This window comes from Camellia sinensis, chromosome 10, assembly GCF_055761805.1.
Source record: "Camellia sinensis isolate YWXY chromosome 10, ASM5576180v1, whole genome shotgun sequence".
Classification (NCBI taxonomy): domain Eukaryota; kingdom Viridiplantae; phylum Streptophyta; class Magnoliopsida; order Ericales; family Theaceae; genus Camellia; species Camellia sinensis.
This window is the reverse complement of record NC_138970.1, coordinates 47,444,462-47,459,680: the sequence shown is the minus strand read 5'-3', so window position 1 is coordinate 47,459,680 and position 15,219 is coordinate 47,444,462. Positions and strand designations below refer to the sequence as shown.

Sequence of the window (15,219 nt, the reverse complement as noted above, 5' to 3'; positions counted from 1 at the left end):
ATAAAAGGTGCGAAAACAAATACAACTGAAAGGAGTTTTGTCAAATGGGGTTGCCAAAAAATAAAACCTAACAAATGTAATTCTCTAAAATTAATGATAAACTTTATAAATTTTTCCATACATGTGAATTTTTTTGTTGAAAAATCCACCGGATTGTAAATTCCCACCCTTTTTTTTCAGCGCTAAATGCCAAACAGTTGTAATAAACAAAGACTCGTCTACCCCATCTTTATTAAAAAAAAAGAAAAAAGAAAAGAAAGAAAAAGAGTTATGTATGCCAATTGGTTGGGGTTTTGAAGTTTAGACGCTTTCATTAAGGGCTGTTTGGGTAGCTGGAAAATGGAGCTCATAAGGGAAAATGAGGGAAAATTATAGTCAAGACTCGGATGGAAGACAGTCTACACATGAAAATTATATGAGCTTAATCTTTAAACAAAGCTAACAACAATTGATAATACTTTGGATCTAGAACTAGAAGTCTAAGACCAGGTCAATTACCTGTAATCCTCACAAAGGTTGCCATTTATGTGTTGTCTTTTCCTGTAACGACCCAATCTTGCCAAGAGAGTGCACCTCAAACGCTATAGCACCTTTACACCACAAATTCCTGTATAATTCTTACATCACATCACCACATCACCAAAAGTGCATAAGACCTTTCAATTGCCTAACATATATGAGATGATCTATTCAAAGACAAAAAAATATTATCATGCTACAAGATAGTTCCCAAGCATTTCCTTCCAAAAAAAAAATATAATACATACTAATCACGAATCCATCAATACATCCAACTTCATAAGCAATTTTTACAATCAACCTCCTTCATAAAAAAAAAGGGTAAGCTTACATCCTAGAATGACCCTAAGCAAAACCTCAACCACAAGATGCCCACCTGTGATCCTTCAAAAAAATTCTAGTCTTCCAAGTTGAGGCGAGCCACACAAAAGTCTATGAATCTGAAAAAAAAAATTATTTAAAAGAATGAGCTAAAGCCCAATGAGTATACCAATACCATGGAGTTATAAAACTTGCTCCTACCAATAGGGTTCAAAATAAAGATACTAAACATAAGAGCTTAATTGGACTTAAATTTATACAAAATAAAAATAAAAATGATGAAATACAATTTTCATAAAACGTTATCAAGATTTTTCCAAGGAATCTCATAAGGCAGAAAAAAAAAACATACATTTGGATAATGAAAGTAAACAAAAATATAACTTTTCAATACATTAAGATTTCCTGTCCATCATACAATCCACTACATAGCCTTAGGGTCGCGTTACCTCGCGACTTAGGTGGTGACGGTACCGTTACCCAGAACATAACCATAGGAACATAACTCATGTCATCGTAGCACTTCAATTCTTGTTTCAATGTTTCGGTCCCCAGGACCCCTTATACATACAACGGCCCTTATGGTCCTTAAAACATTTCGGTCCCCAGGACCCCAAAGCATTTTGGCCCTTGTGGCCCCAAAGGCTATATTCGGTTATATGATCAATAAAATAAATACCCTCACATAACATTTCACTGTCATTCAATCATCATCATCATAAAATTTGAAAGACTCAACTTAAATAAATTCTCATAAAAAAAATTAATGCTTCATTATACAAATGAAATCATATCTTTATTAAAACTCAACCCTTGGCCTCAATAAATTTATAGATTTTCTTTTTATACATATATCATGATGAAATGTATCATTCACTTCCTTTAATTCAAAAATTATTTTCAAACTTTGTAATAAAGATAGAGGTAAGGTAATTTCCATGGTAAGTATACTCACCTCCAAAAATAGCAAAAGTGTAGATTTGAAACTCTACAAATTAATTTCCAAGAGGTGGAGAGATGCCTTCCTCCAATCCTAACAATTAGTAAATAGGATCTCAAATTAGGAAAAGCTTTCAATGAAAATTACAACATCTACAAAAATGATCCTAAATAAAATTATGCTAAGGAATGGCAAGCTAAAGAACTCCTCCAACTTTAAATCACCCAAACAAATAACTTATCCAATCTCCATAACACCCATCCTTTGAACATCTTTGAGTTAGTAACTTTTTAAATATCCAATCAATTTATATGCACAATACCACCATCAATTTACTACAAAAGTCAAAAATCAACATTTTTGTATAAACTCAACAACTTAAGTAAAATCTCTTCAATCACTTATAAAATTCCTCCATAGAACATAGAGATACCCAATCCATCATTTATCAACTCAATTTCAACATATAAATTCCCTAACACCAAAATCTCCAATTTTACATCACATTCAAACCCTAGATTAACCCAAAATCTAAATCTCCAAATCAACCATCAAATTGACCATTTTTTTTTTTTAAACATGTAAAACATTCATGGAAACTAATTGAGAGTATAAAATTCAACAAGCAAACCCCAAATCATAATAGATCTAAAACACAAAAATTTCATCATCTCTAACTCAAAATATGTAAAACCTTAAACTAAACTTTTGGAGAAAGATTCTTACCAAGTACAAGCCTCTAATCCATCAAGAAAATAAATCCCATGCTTTGATTCTTCAAAAGATTAAGAAAAATCTAGAGTTTGTGCTTCTATTGTGTTATTTTCGGATGGATTCAAGGAGTGCCGACCGGACCCTTTTTCCGGCGAGATAAGGTGGCCGGAGGTGGTGGAGATGGTGGGTCAAGGTGGTGGTGTAAGGGTGGAGCAAAGGTGTGGTGTTTGGCCTCCAAGAAAGTAAAGGAAAATGAGAGAGAAAGTAGAGAGAAGTTAGAGAATGAAGAATGAAGAAAAAAAATCTGCACTTCTAATTTTTTTTGTGTTAAAATGGGGTGTTTGGTTACACCTACCATCAAGTTTGGAGTTGGGTTTAGATATCCTAAATGGAGTTTAACATAGGAGCGTGTTTGGCTCTAGATGAAAAGTTGGAAATATTATATTTCCACTCTCACTTTCTGCAAAAGCAGGTTTAGAAGAAGAATAAGAACAGTTCAAGGGAAGCCCAAAAGTAGAATTTCAAAAGAACTAGAGTGCAATTTGAAGAAGAGAGTTAATTGAGTTAAACAGAGCTTTTCAAGTGCATATGCAGAGTCAAGAACTAGAAAGAATTCTCAGAGTAATCTTGTTTAAATTCAGTACCTAATCAACAGTAATACAATCTTACCTCCACAAATAGCCAAGCGAGGTAGAGAGAACTTTTTGCTCCTCGGTATGTGTACGAAAAGAGACTCGTATGTGTGAGACAGGAGATTGCATGGACAGAGACTGAAGTAAAACTTTGGATACGCTCGCTACCCCACACCCCCCCCCCCCCCCCCCCCCCCCCCCCCCAAAAAAAAAAATTGTGAATATTACTGCATATAGTATATAGTTGAATGACAATTTTCTGAGCAGCCAGCCAACTTCAAAGAAAACATATCTCTTCTTCCAAGTGATTTCAAAGAAACCTCCCCATCAGCTGCATTTACTTTCTTTCTTTTTAGTCTTTTGTTTGTTTGTTTATATGCAAATAGTATAATGAAAGACCATTGACTTCATTTGGTTCATACGTTTTACAAGAAGCAACTCTTTTTCATCGTTTGAATTTTTATTTATTTATATATATATATATATTTGTGCAGTCTATTTCTTGCGGGCCTATCATAAGTTTTATTTTGATGATCGGTTTGGTTAGTAGTCACATATTTTACGAAAATTTTCTTAAAAAATATGAACGGGATATTTTTAAAGTTACACTCGTCTTTCATTACTTTGCAAACAAATATGATGAAATCATATTGCTATTATTAAAAGATTAATTTAATTGTTTTCCATTAGTGATCTTTGCATAAAATTGAAAAATCAACAAATCAAATTATTAATTTAATATGAAATTAATTTAATATATACCTGATCACATGTTATTGTAATCTCCAATCACAATCAAATTACCAACCGACTAAATAGTCAAAAGCTCTACATACACAATGGGATTTATTCAACTATCAATGTTCACATAATTCTATGGCATCATATAAATCATGTAACGCTCACATTAATTTTCACACTGCAAATATGATAATTAACAGAAAACAATATATGTGACCTAATAAATGTTGAGAACAGAAAATTCCGTGCCACCTAACAACAACATCGAGCATTGTCTTTAAAAGGTGCATTCGTGTTCTGGTAATTGGGAGCATCCTCATCTTCCAATTCTGATTGAGGATCTTCCAATTCTGATTTTCTGAAACGGTAAAAAAGTGCCGTCACAATGTATAAACCAAGGTTCACAGCACTCAACCAAGCCAGTGTCCAATAATACTTATCAAGCCGACTATGGTTCAATGTGTCCTGAAACCAACTCTGTTTTCCTCCTCTTTCACTCACCTTCCCTGCCACATACACTGATAGAACACTCCCTATACTCCCCAACCCCACCACACCGAAACCAAAATGGATCACGTATGCTCTCATTGATGGCCCAACCTGTTCAAAAAATAGATGATAACTTATAAGTAAACATGGAGTGAAGGTAAATCCTTAAAAAAACACACGACACTTATTAAAGAGAGAGGTATATAGTCACTGTCTGACAGATTTTCATTTTGAAATAAACTTGAAATTCTAACCCAACCTGATCAATAAAGATTGCGACAATGCTGTTTTCAAGAATCCCATTAAGGGCACCGATGAGTACAGACTGTGGAAGCAACCAGAACACGCTCATTGGAATTCTATCCTCTGGCTTGTCGATTAAACCGTGCGTCCTCACCACATTTAGCCTTCTTGTCTCAACTTTGGCAGCAGTAATGCAACATAGAATTGCAAAAACCATTGACACAGCGATGCCTATAAGAGGAGCATAGTGTCGCGCCCCTGACCCGCCTAGCTTGTTGGCAAGCTTGTAGTAGAGATTGGCGAATTGTTGTTTGCCTTGGTCGTGGAACCATAGGAGGATGACGATGGGGATAGAGATTTTGCCGAGCTTGTGGTTCATGTGGTTTGCTTGCTCGATGAAGTATGTGTTGCCGATGGAAGATACAACGCCGCAGAAAATGAAAGTCATGCACAAGGGGATCATTCGTATGGTGAGTTTAGTTTCTTCTACGTCCGTGACTCTGCAGAGTTTCCATCTCTTCTTCTGTTGTTCTTCTAGAGGTTTTGTTGGTAATATAATTGCAGCCTTGTCTAGACACCTGCATTTTAAACATAATATGGATCAGAAAGGTGATTCTAGGTTTTAAATGTACGTGTCGGCTTATGTCAAGCTCAAAGTTAGGGTCCGTGCAACTTATCATGGGTCTGTTTAAATGATCCGAACGATTCATTTTATAATTTTCCATATATATTATTTATGAAAAAAATTAGGTATATTCATTAATTGTAGTAATTTTATTTATCAAATTTGTTTATGAAAAATGAATGACAAGGTTGTTTTTAAAAACAAACGCGATAAAATAAAAATATTATGATTAATACTGTCATTTTGGTAACTTTGATGGAGAGAATGAAGCATAGCTTTACAATATTTAGGCACGAAATTGACAAAACTAAAATTTTAAAAACAAAAATAAGACACATGCCATATTTAGAGAAGACATTGCACAACTTTAAAGTATTTAGGAATGAAATTGATAAAAATGAAACTTTAGCAATTAAATTACACGAAATGCATATTTCTTGAAATAAAAAGAAGAAATTCAAAATGTTGACAACCAAAGTAACACATGCCATCCTGTAGGAATTAGAAATGAATCTTATTAATATCTCGCTAATGATTTAAATGCTAGCATGAAATTTGACCAATTTAGATCAAATCAAAATTAAAAAAATGAAATTGTTAAATTATAAATTTAGATAATGGATGTGACATGGAAAGGTTGGTTTAAAAAAACAAAAAATGGCACCCAATACCTTGAACACAAATAACATGTACAAAATCATGTGATTTTTTTGTAATTTTTTTAATTTCAAATTAAAATATTCACTATTTAAACTCATAATTTTAAAAACGAAATTCCCACATCATTTTTAATTTTTTTTTATTAGTAAATCATTTCTCATAAATAATTAAATAATTGAAATTGTAAATGTAACGGTTGAATATTTTAATTTGAACAAGTAGAGAGAGAGAGACCTTAGGCGACCGGAATGAGGCACCAAATTAACATCATCAACATTATCATCACGGGTTTCATAGAGCCCATCAGCCGCTTCTGGGCACTTACAAAACATCTTAGAGGTTGCAGCCACAAGCACTCTAAACACAGTAGTCAGCGAGCTCCCGCGTGGTTTAACACAATTATACGAACCCGAACCACTCAAGAATATCAGTGTCGCCACCGCCGTACAAATAGCGGGTATGCCAAACCGAATTGACCATATCCTTATATATGAAATCGCCACAACTCCGCCTATAACGACAAAGATTGCCATGTATGAGGCCACAAACATGGTGATGCACGAGCGCGTACTGATGTTTTCAACGACCTCTTCTGTGACTTGCTCGGTCATGAATGTGGTTAGTGAAATTAGGTGACCAGATAGTCCCAGGGCTATTAGAACTAGTGCTGTGTAGAAGAGTATTTTTTGTCCCTCGCCAATGCATTCGGGCTCGTATAGACTGCAGGTGCCTGTGGCCTTGGCGAGCACTGGAGGTGTTGACATTGTTAGGAATCCAAAACCCTGCATGCAAAAAAAAAAAGTTGTGTGTGTTTGCCTCTTATAGAAGATCTTGTTTGGCACAAAAAAGGGTTTTTAGGTATCATGTACCTAAAACTGCTCCTAATCATTAGATTTGGATATGTAAAAATTCCAGTCATTATTGGTTGGTAATGGTTAAAATCGGCAACAAAAATTTAAATGGGCTTTTGGAAAAATAAACTAATTTTAGTGGTTTTATTTATTATTAGAATTGATATTACTTAGGACTAAAATGGATCTCATTTATCTTATAATATAAATATCTATTTATTATTGAAATTGACATTACTTATCACTGAAATTGATCCTATTTGCCACATAACGTGGCTGTATTTATTTACCTTTTTTTAAAATTATTACTTCTAAAATATGATACCCAAAATCACTATTTTTTGTAACATGGTTGGGACCTTTGTGGAGATTATAGCATCACAGTTGACCACCAAGAGTGGTAGTTAGGGGCCTATTCTCAAGTAAAGTGAATAAAAAATTGAAAGATTCACATGTAAATCTTAATAGGTGAACTTAGGCTCCATTTGGGAACTTACTTTTTAGTTAAAAAGTCAAAAAGTTATTCTTTTAGCCAAAAAGCCAACAATTCATACCAAAAAGTTAAAGATTCTCTTTTCTCTCTACTTTTTGCACATCTTTTCGTAATTAGTCAAAAAGTCATCCCAAACATATAAGTTTTTTTTACCTACTTTTTTAGCCAAATAGTAAAAAAGTTACTAAATTAGCTTGTTCCCAAACGAGACCTTATTGTTCAATAAGTTCTATAATAATTAATGGTATCTTTCGTCAAATATCATTAAAAAAAAGTCATTAATTGTTAATTTTCGACAACCGTTTAAAAATTTTCACAAAAAATGTCACTTAATAAGTTTTAGCGACAGTTTAACAAAATCGTCATAAAAAAATTACTAATTTTTAACTTTCAGCAACAGTTTGAAAATTTCGTTACAGAAAAACGTCACTAATTATAAGTTTTAGTGATAATTTATAAAAATCGTGACAAAAAAAGTCACTAATTATCAATTTTTAGTAGCGCATGTAAAAAATTATTACAAAAATTTATTTTTAATGACTATTTATTAAGACTTATTTTTAATAAGATTTGATGAGAATTAAATTCAATTATTAAGACTTATTGATAGTTATACCTTCAAAAATTATGAGTTTAAGTCTCATCAGCAATTATGGATGGGTCACGTGATTCAATCTCTGGTCACTAACACCTTTACCACTATGCCCACGGTTGGGTTGAGGTTAGGCTATGATTTAGCCCATCTTAACAGAGTGTGTTAGGATCCCCACAAAGCAATGTCTTAATCGCTCCCTTCTACCCTTTTTGGACTAACCAAAAAAAGAAAGAAAAAAACATCACAATAGGGAGGAAGAAGAGACACTCACAGCACTATAGGAAAAGCTGGAGATGAGAAGCATCCAGTAGTTACCCATGAAGGCATCAACAAGGAATTGTATGGGCAAGACCATAATTGCCATCAAACCCCAAAACACATTGATAATTGCAGCAGCATGAGTGAAGTTGAGCCTCCAAACATTTGTTAAGTATAGCATCATCATCCACATGGCGTACATGGCTAGTATGTGTAAGAGGGGCTAATTTGAGCCCACTAAATTATTTAGGCCCAATAGCCCAAGATTAGTGGGCCCGAATTTATCGCAAGTCCAAGAATCGGTGGGCCCAGATTTATCGCCATCAAACGGATTGAATCGCTCTAAGCCTCGAAAGGGTTCGGATCCACGAACCTAGAGACTTACTCAGGCCCGGACTCGAAAGGGTATTAGGCAAGCCTAGAGATCCGAGGCACTCGGACTCGAAAGGGTTCGGATCCACGAACCTAGAGGTCCGAAATACTTGGCTTCGAACGGATTCAGACGCAATCTAGAAGTCGCTCCGTTAATGAGTCCCAGAACACTTGCGGGCTCGGAGCTTTCCGGGATCTACGCACCAGAACCATGGGCGTAATGGAGTTCGAACAAAGGACCCGATCCCGAGGACGGTGAGTGGAGACAAATTCACTCTTCGGTTAAACTAGCCTATACCCGGGTCGAGGTGGCACGACCCCGGGGGGTCCATGAGACTCGACAATATTTTTTGCGGCAGGACGTCCTCTGGGACTACCCCTGACCCATTGGGATGATTGGGGATCATTGGTTAGGTGTGGCTAAGAAGAAGGGTTCGCCGAGGGATTGATCTCCTCTTCGGGGTTTTCTCATCCTCGGAGAAGTCACCTCCTCGGAGAGGTCACCTCCTTGGACAAGGTGGTTAGAGAGAATATCCCCCGTGTGCCTTGCACATGGGCTCCATCCTACATCATGAGGTGCCTATAAATAGCACCCACCCATAGCTTTACAAGGGATGGATTTTGGAGATTTTTAACTCTTGGGAAAGAACTAATTTCCCTTCTCCATTATCAACCTTGAGAGTGAAAGTGGGAGATCAATGGGAGAGCCTTGCCATTATTCTATTCTCTAGCCATTTTGCCTTCTTCTTCACCCAATTTCTTATCTCCATCATCTCCTTTGTTGTTGTGTTCCTAAGTTGAGATTATTTAAGAATCTAAGCCTCTCATCATATTCTAGAGAATTCGAAGTTGTTCTTCAAGGATCTTTGAAGATCTTCGAATTTTCCAACTCCTTTCTTGAACCCTCTCCTACATTTTGGCGACTCCACTGGGGAGGCGGATTGGTTAATGGTCTCAACGAGATCTGGAATCCACACAACTCCAACAAGGATGGCGGGAGAAGATGAAGTTCACCAACAAGGATCCTCTAATGGTGGTGATGACAGAACCATGGCTCCAGATCAACCACTTTTGCTTGAAGCCATTCAAGGACTACAGAATACTCAGCAAGAGATTCTTACCACTCTTCAGAATCTCACTCACACCATGATGGTGATGAGTTCTAACTTTGCACCGGCGCCAAACGGAAATCAAACTGTTGGTGGAGTTATTCCCGCCGGAACGCAAAGTCAAATCCAAGGAGAAGTAGGCCCCAATCAGCCTATGGCTCATGGTAACACGGCCACAGTAACACATACTCAAACCACAGTAGGCGACAGCAGTTTGCCCATGCCCGGTCTCCATGGCGTGCCAAGCCAAGATCCAATGGTGACTAGGGGAGTTTCTGGTGTAATGAATGGCGCTCCGGCGACTGTTCGTGTCCAGGAAAACATAAGGAGCATGATGGCGCAAAAGGGAGCTCTGCCCGTACCTAACCTTGTTACGCCACCAATAAATGTTACCCAAGCACCAAGCGGGCCTTCTTTGGTGCCGACAACAAATCTGCAAGCACAACCCGGTATAGCGGCGCCGTGCGGTGGACTCTACGGGCCTCAATTCAATATCCCATCACCAACTGGCTTGTCTATAGGTGCTGATGGCCAGTATCGTCAAATGTCCTCACCAATGATGAATTCGCAGCACCAGAATGGCCAAGTCGCCCCTAGCTCAGTCTTCGGGTCCATAAGCCAAGTCCCGAGAATACCACCATCAAACTCTCTCCCTCAACAGTTTCTCACTCTCGCCGATGTGCAGGTCATGTTCGATCTCGAACGGGGCAAGAGGACCTTACCCTCTTTGCCTGATCCAGACGTCAAGCCGCCTTACCCCATTGAGATGTTGAGCTATCCATACCCTGAGGGGTATACAGTGCCGAAGTTCATCAAGTTCGACGGCAAACAAGGAAATGCCCGAGAACATGTTGTGCGATTCATCGAGACTCTGGGTATTCATGGTTCAAACCACGTCCTCCGACTGAGAGAATTCTCTAAGTCCCTCACTGACCGAGCATATAGTTGGTATGTTAATTTGGCCCCAAACTCTGTTCGAAGTTGGGAGGAAATGGTTAACAAATTCCACTCCAAGTTCTTTCAAGTGGCGGAGAAGGTGACCACACTTACATTGTGTAAAGAGAAGCAACAAGAAAGTGAAGACATCATTGACTACGTCAAAAGGTTTCAGGACAAGGCCGTGGATTGTCATGAAGCAATTGAGGAGAGTTATCTGGTTCAAATTTGTCTAGAAGGGGCATTGAGCAGGTACAAAATGTTTCTAGTTAATCACAAGCTACCCGCCTTCTCGGCATTAATAGAAGCAGCTCGGAACATTAGCATTCCTCAGGCTCAGGAGTCCGGATTTAAGGCCAGTTACAAGACTAGTTTCAAATCGTCTCGTGGACCTATTGTTGTTGCTGCCTCTGCCCCAGATACCCGAAATTCACAAAGAGGAGGTCATAGAGGCCAGAAGAGAAAGCAATATAATGGTGAAAAGGGAAATGTTTCTTATCCATGTGGAATCGAGGAAGTGAAAGCTCTAGTTAAGGAATGGGTGGCTGACGGAGAGCTAAAATTGCCTTATGTTGAAGAAATGCCATCAAAAAAGGACCGTGAGAGCCCTGAATTCTGTGTCTACCATCGTACATTGAAACATCCGACAGAGAAGTGTTGGACTCTCAGGAAAATCTTCAGAGATAAAGTCGAGGCAGACGAATTGAGGTTCAAAAAGCAAGGGACTCAAGACATCCGAGAACAACCATATCCTCAACACCGAGACAAGGGCAAGAATGTTGCTATGATAGCTTATGAAGGCCCGATGATCGAGGCTATCGCCAATCTCGATGACGATGATTGTTATCTGGACGACATCCTCGAGCCAGAGGGTGAGCAAGTTTACTATGGAAGTGCTTTCGATCCAGAGGGCAGAACATTTATGACTCATGGTGAGGATCCCTTCGATCTAGAAGGAGGAGAAGAGTACTACGGAAGAGGAGGACACCATGTTTATGTGGCATCTTATTTTGAAGAGACCGAGGAGATGGTTAACTACGAGCCTCCAAGAGTGGAAAAAGATCCGGATCACTATGCCAAAACCTTGCAAGACTGTGTAAAGTTCAAGCAGTTCTTTGACCAGCTTGGACTTTCCAAGGTGGCAAGAACAGAAATCACCAAGTCTATCATTAATATAGCCGAGGCACACCATGAGGAATGCATGTCGACTGAGAGATCTATCCCGAGGAAGGCAAAAGAGCAATCTAGTGCCATTACTTTCTCTGAGGTTGATCGGAAGTATCCTTTTTCTCACAATCGCCCGCTTTATGTGACTTCTTTTATTAACGGGGTTGAGTTCAAAAGGGCCTTTCTAGATAGTGGAGCCTCTATCAACATTATGACTCGCGCTACTCTAGAAAAGGCCGGAATCTCTGAAGAACGCATTGTGAAGCAGCCGATAGTCATCACTGGCTTTGGTGGAGAAAGGAGTTACTATCGGATGCGTAACAGTTGATTTAGCCGTCGGAGAGATTCGCTCGGCCACCAAGTTCCATATTATCGATTCTGAGGCAAATTATCACATCATTCTAGGGAGGACCTGGATGCATAGATATGGGGCTGTACCATCAAGTTATCATCAGTGTGTTAAGGCTAAATGGGGAAAGAAGACAGTGACAATTCAGGCTACAGAAAGGCCTTTCGAGATCCATGAAGCTCATTATTCTGATGCCATCTACTTCACCGAACTGGCTGTCGAAGAAGTTCCCACCACCTCTAAGCCTCGAGGGGTCAAAATTCCTCGTTAGGAGGATATCAAAGATGACAAGGAGCCGATGGCAGAATCAAGTAAGCGGGCGATGTCTAGACCAGAAAGTCCGCCTATTCCTCGGAAGGTGATGAAAGTTCGAGAAGGAGGCAAGATGGTGTACTATTTATGAAGGTGCGGGGAGTCGGTTTCTTCAGTCACCGACTCCGAGTCAAAAGAAGAGCCTCCTGACAATGATATAGTAATAAAGCCTGAAGTGGCTTCAGAATGTATGCAAGATGGGCCGAAGCCTCAGCTCGAACAACTTATTGAAATAGATCTGAGTGATGGACAAGATGCACCGAGGCCGGTATTCGTAAGTTCGAGCCTTAGCCCAGAGAAGCGGGAACAGTTGTTAAAGTTGATAAGCCGATACTCAGATGTGTTTGCTTGGTCATATAAGGAAATGCCCGGACTAGATCCTGACCTAGTCTCCCACTATCTTGATGTGTTCCCAAACTCCAAGCCAATTAAGCAAGCTGCTCGAAAATATCATCCAGATCTCGAAGAGAAGATTAAGGAGGAGATTGAAAAACTTCAACAGGCTGGTTTCATCCGGCCAATACAGTACCCCACGTGGTTAGCAAACATCGTGCCAGTAAATAAGAAGAATGACCAAATCAGAGTATGTGTAGACTTTCGAGATTTGAACAAATCTTGCCCGAAGGATGAATTCCCTCTTCCTCACATCGACACCCTCGTAGATACTACCTCGGGACACCAGATGTTCTCATTCATGGATGGATTCAGTGGATACAATCAGATTAAGATGGCTGAAGAGGACGCAGAAAAGACTGCTTTTAGAACACCTCTCGGAAACTTCTTCTATACAGTCATGCCTTTCGGACTCAAGAATGCCGGTGCAACTTACCAAAGGGCTATGACTGCAATCTTTCATAACATGATCCATCATGAGGTGGAAGATTATGTTGATGATCTAGTGGTGAAATCCAAGAAAGAAGAAGACCATCTCCGAGAACTTGAGAAGGTATTCAAGAGGTGCCAGAAATTCAAAATGAGGATGAATCCTCCCAAATGTGCTTTCGGGATGACGACCGGGAAGTTCCTCAGGTTTCTTGTACATAGGCATGGTATCGAGGCAGATGGAGACAAGGTCAAATCTATCAGAGCAATGCCTTCCCCGCATTCTCAGAAGGAGTTAAAGAAGTTCCTCGGGAAGGTGTCTTATATTCGGAGGTTTATCCCAGCACTGGCAGAGATCTCTGCGCCTTTCGCCTCTTTGTTAAAAGGAGATGCCAAGTTCGAGTGGAACCAAGAGCACCAAAAGGCCTTTGAGAGAATCAAGGCGGCCTTGACCTCGCCTCAGACCATGATAGCCCCGCAGCCCGGGGTGCCTCTAATGTTGTACCTAACTTCAACCCCCAAGTCCATAGGGGCATTATTGGTCCAAGATGTAGACGGAGCAGAACGCCTGGTGTATTACATCAGCTGGAAGATTCGAGGAGCAGAAGTCTGATATACTCCGGTAGAGAGACATTGTTTAGCTTTGGTATTCACTGCCCAAAAGCTCAGACATTACTTCTCAGCACATCAGATTCAGATTGTTACTAGAAGTGATCCAATCCGATACCTCCTCAGCAAGCCTGCTCTAACCGGGAAGGTGGCAAGATGGTTGTTAGCACTGGGTGAATTCGAGATCACATGTGTAGCCCCCAAGGTGATTAAAAGCCAAGCCTTAGCTGACCTCCTTGCTTAAATTCCAAGTGGTGACTATGAACTAGTGAATGAAGAAGTAAGATGAGAGGTGCATGCAGCTATGGCTTCCGAGGAAAGCTTTTGGACATTGAGCTTTGACGGAGCAACAGCCGGAGGTAAAGGAGGAACCGGGATAGTCTTTACAAGTAAAAGCGGGGAAAAGTTATATTTGTCTTATAAACTGGATTTCCATTGTTCGAATAATGAAGCCGAGTATGAGGCTCTTATGTTAGGCTTGATAGCAGCTGAGAAGCACAGTATCAAGAAGATTCGGATTCGGGGGGACTCAAAGCTGATAGTGAAGCAAGTTTCAAGACAGTTCGTCTTAAAGGAGCCTGCCTTGGCCACATATCGAACAACAGTCCGAAGGCTTCTTGACAAATTTCAGAAGGTCGAAATAGAGCATGTGCCTCGTTCCGACAACAAGTTTTCAGACGCCCTCGCTACATTAGGGGCAGGAGTTGATATCCCAGAGGAGGAGGCGACAATTATTATCAAGAAGAGAATAGAGCCTTCGATAATACCTGAAGACAAAGACCTTCCAGAGGACTGGAGAGGAGAAGTCCTCGAACAACTCAGAAGCAAAGTTGGAAAATTGACTATGGCCAAGCTTGCCCAATTCATAATTATTCAAGGTGAATTTTATTTTCGAGAAGTTACCGGATTCCTAGCCTGGTGTGTTGGCCAACAAGAAGCATGTTTCCGACTACAACAGATCCATGAAAAGTCTTGCGGGGATGTGGATATCAGTCTGTACAGAAAGATCCAAAGACATGGCTATGATGGTGCATGATGGTCACAACCCGAGCAGCTGGTGAAAGCTTTCCAAATGATCTTGCAACTCTAGGGGAAAATTTCAACATTCCGTGGAAGAAGTCTATCTATGACATTTACAGTTTGCATTTACTACATTGTCCAAGAAGTTCTATCTTTCGTTACCCTTTTAGTGATATAAGAATCAATCACAAAAATTCATGTAAAAATTTTGATAAAATATGGGTAATATTACAATTGTTTTTGTAAGCAATGCTATATATCAATTTATTTTAATTTTAGTGTGAACTCACCAATATACTCCAAGCTAAATTTATATCGTATTAGGCTTCAAGTTGCCTTGTCTTTATGTTTTTTTGAACGAGTTCAAGTTGCCTTGTCTGTACCTATTCATTCTTTGACGTTATAATTAGGCCAAGTTTGGAAAGACTAAAAAAGTGCACTT

The 15,219-nt window shown here is 39.2% G+C and overlaps 1 protein-coding gene and 1 long non-coding RNA gene across 2 annotated transcripts; both read right to left on the bottom strand.

Annotated features, from left to right (window-relative positions):
• Window positions 1-663: 663 nt before the first annotated feature.
• LOC145801091 (uncharacterized) lies at window positions 664-2,791 on the bottom strand. The gene is made up of 3 exons (XR_014341982.1): window positions 2,507-2,791; window positions 1,796-1,873; window positions 664-959 (listed from the first exon to the last, which is right to left on the bottom strand). It is a non-coding gene; the product is annotated as an uncharacterized LOC145801091 (long non-coding RNA).
• A 1,217-nt stretch (window positions 2,792-4,008) lies between these two features.
• On the bottom strand, window positions 4,009-8,288 carry LOC114277012 (protein NRT1/ PTR FAMILY 5.5-like). The gene is made up of 4 exons (XM_082891329.1): window positions 8,095-8,288; window positions 6,119-6,666; window positions 4,616-5,177; window positions 4,009-4,467 (listed from the first exon to the last, which is right to left on the bottom strand). Exons 1-4 carry the CDS (start codon window positions 8,281-8,283, stop codon window positions 4,120-4,122), a joined length of 1,647 nt encoding a protein of 548 aa, XP_082747455.1. The 5' UTR covers window positions 8,284-8,288; the 3' UTR covers window positions 4,009-4,119.
• Between the last annotated feature and the right edge of the window lie 6,931 nt (window positions 8,289-15,219).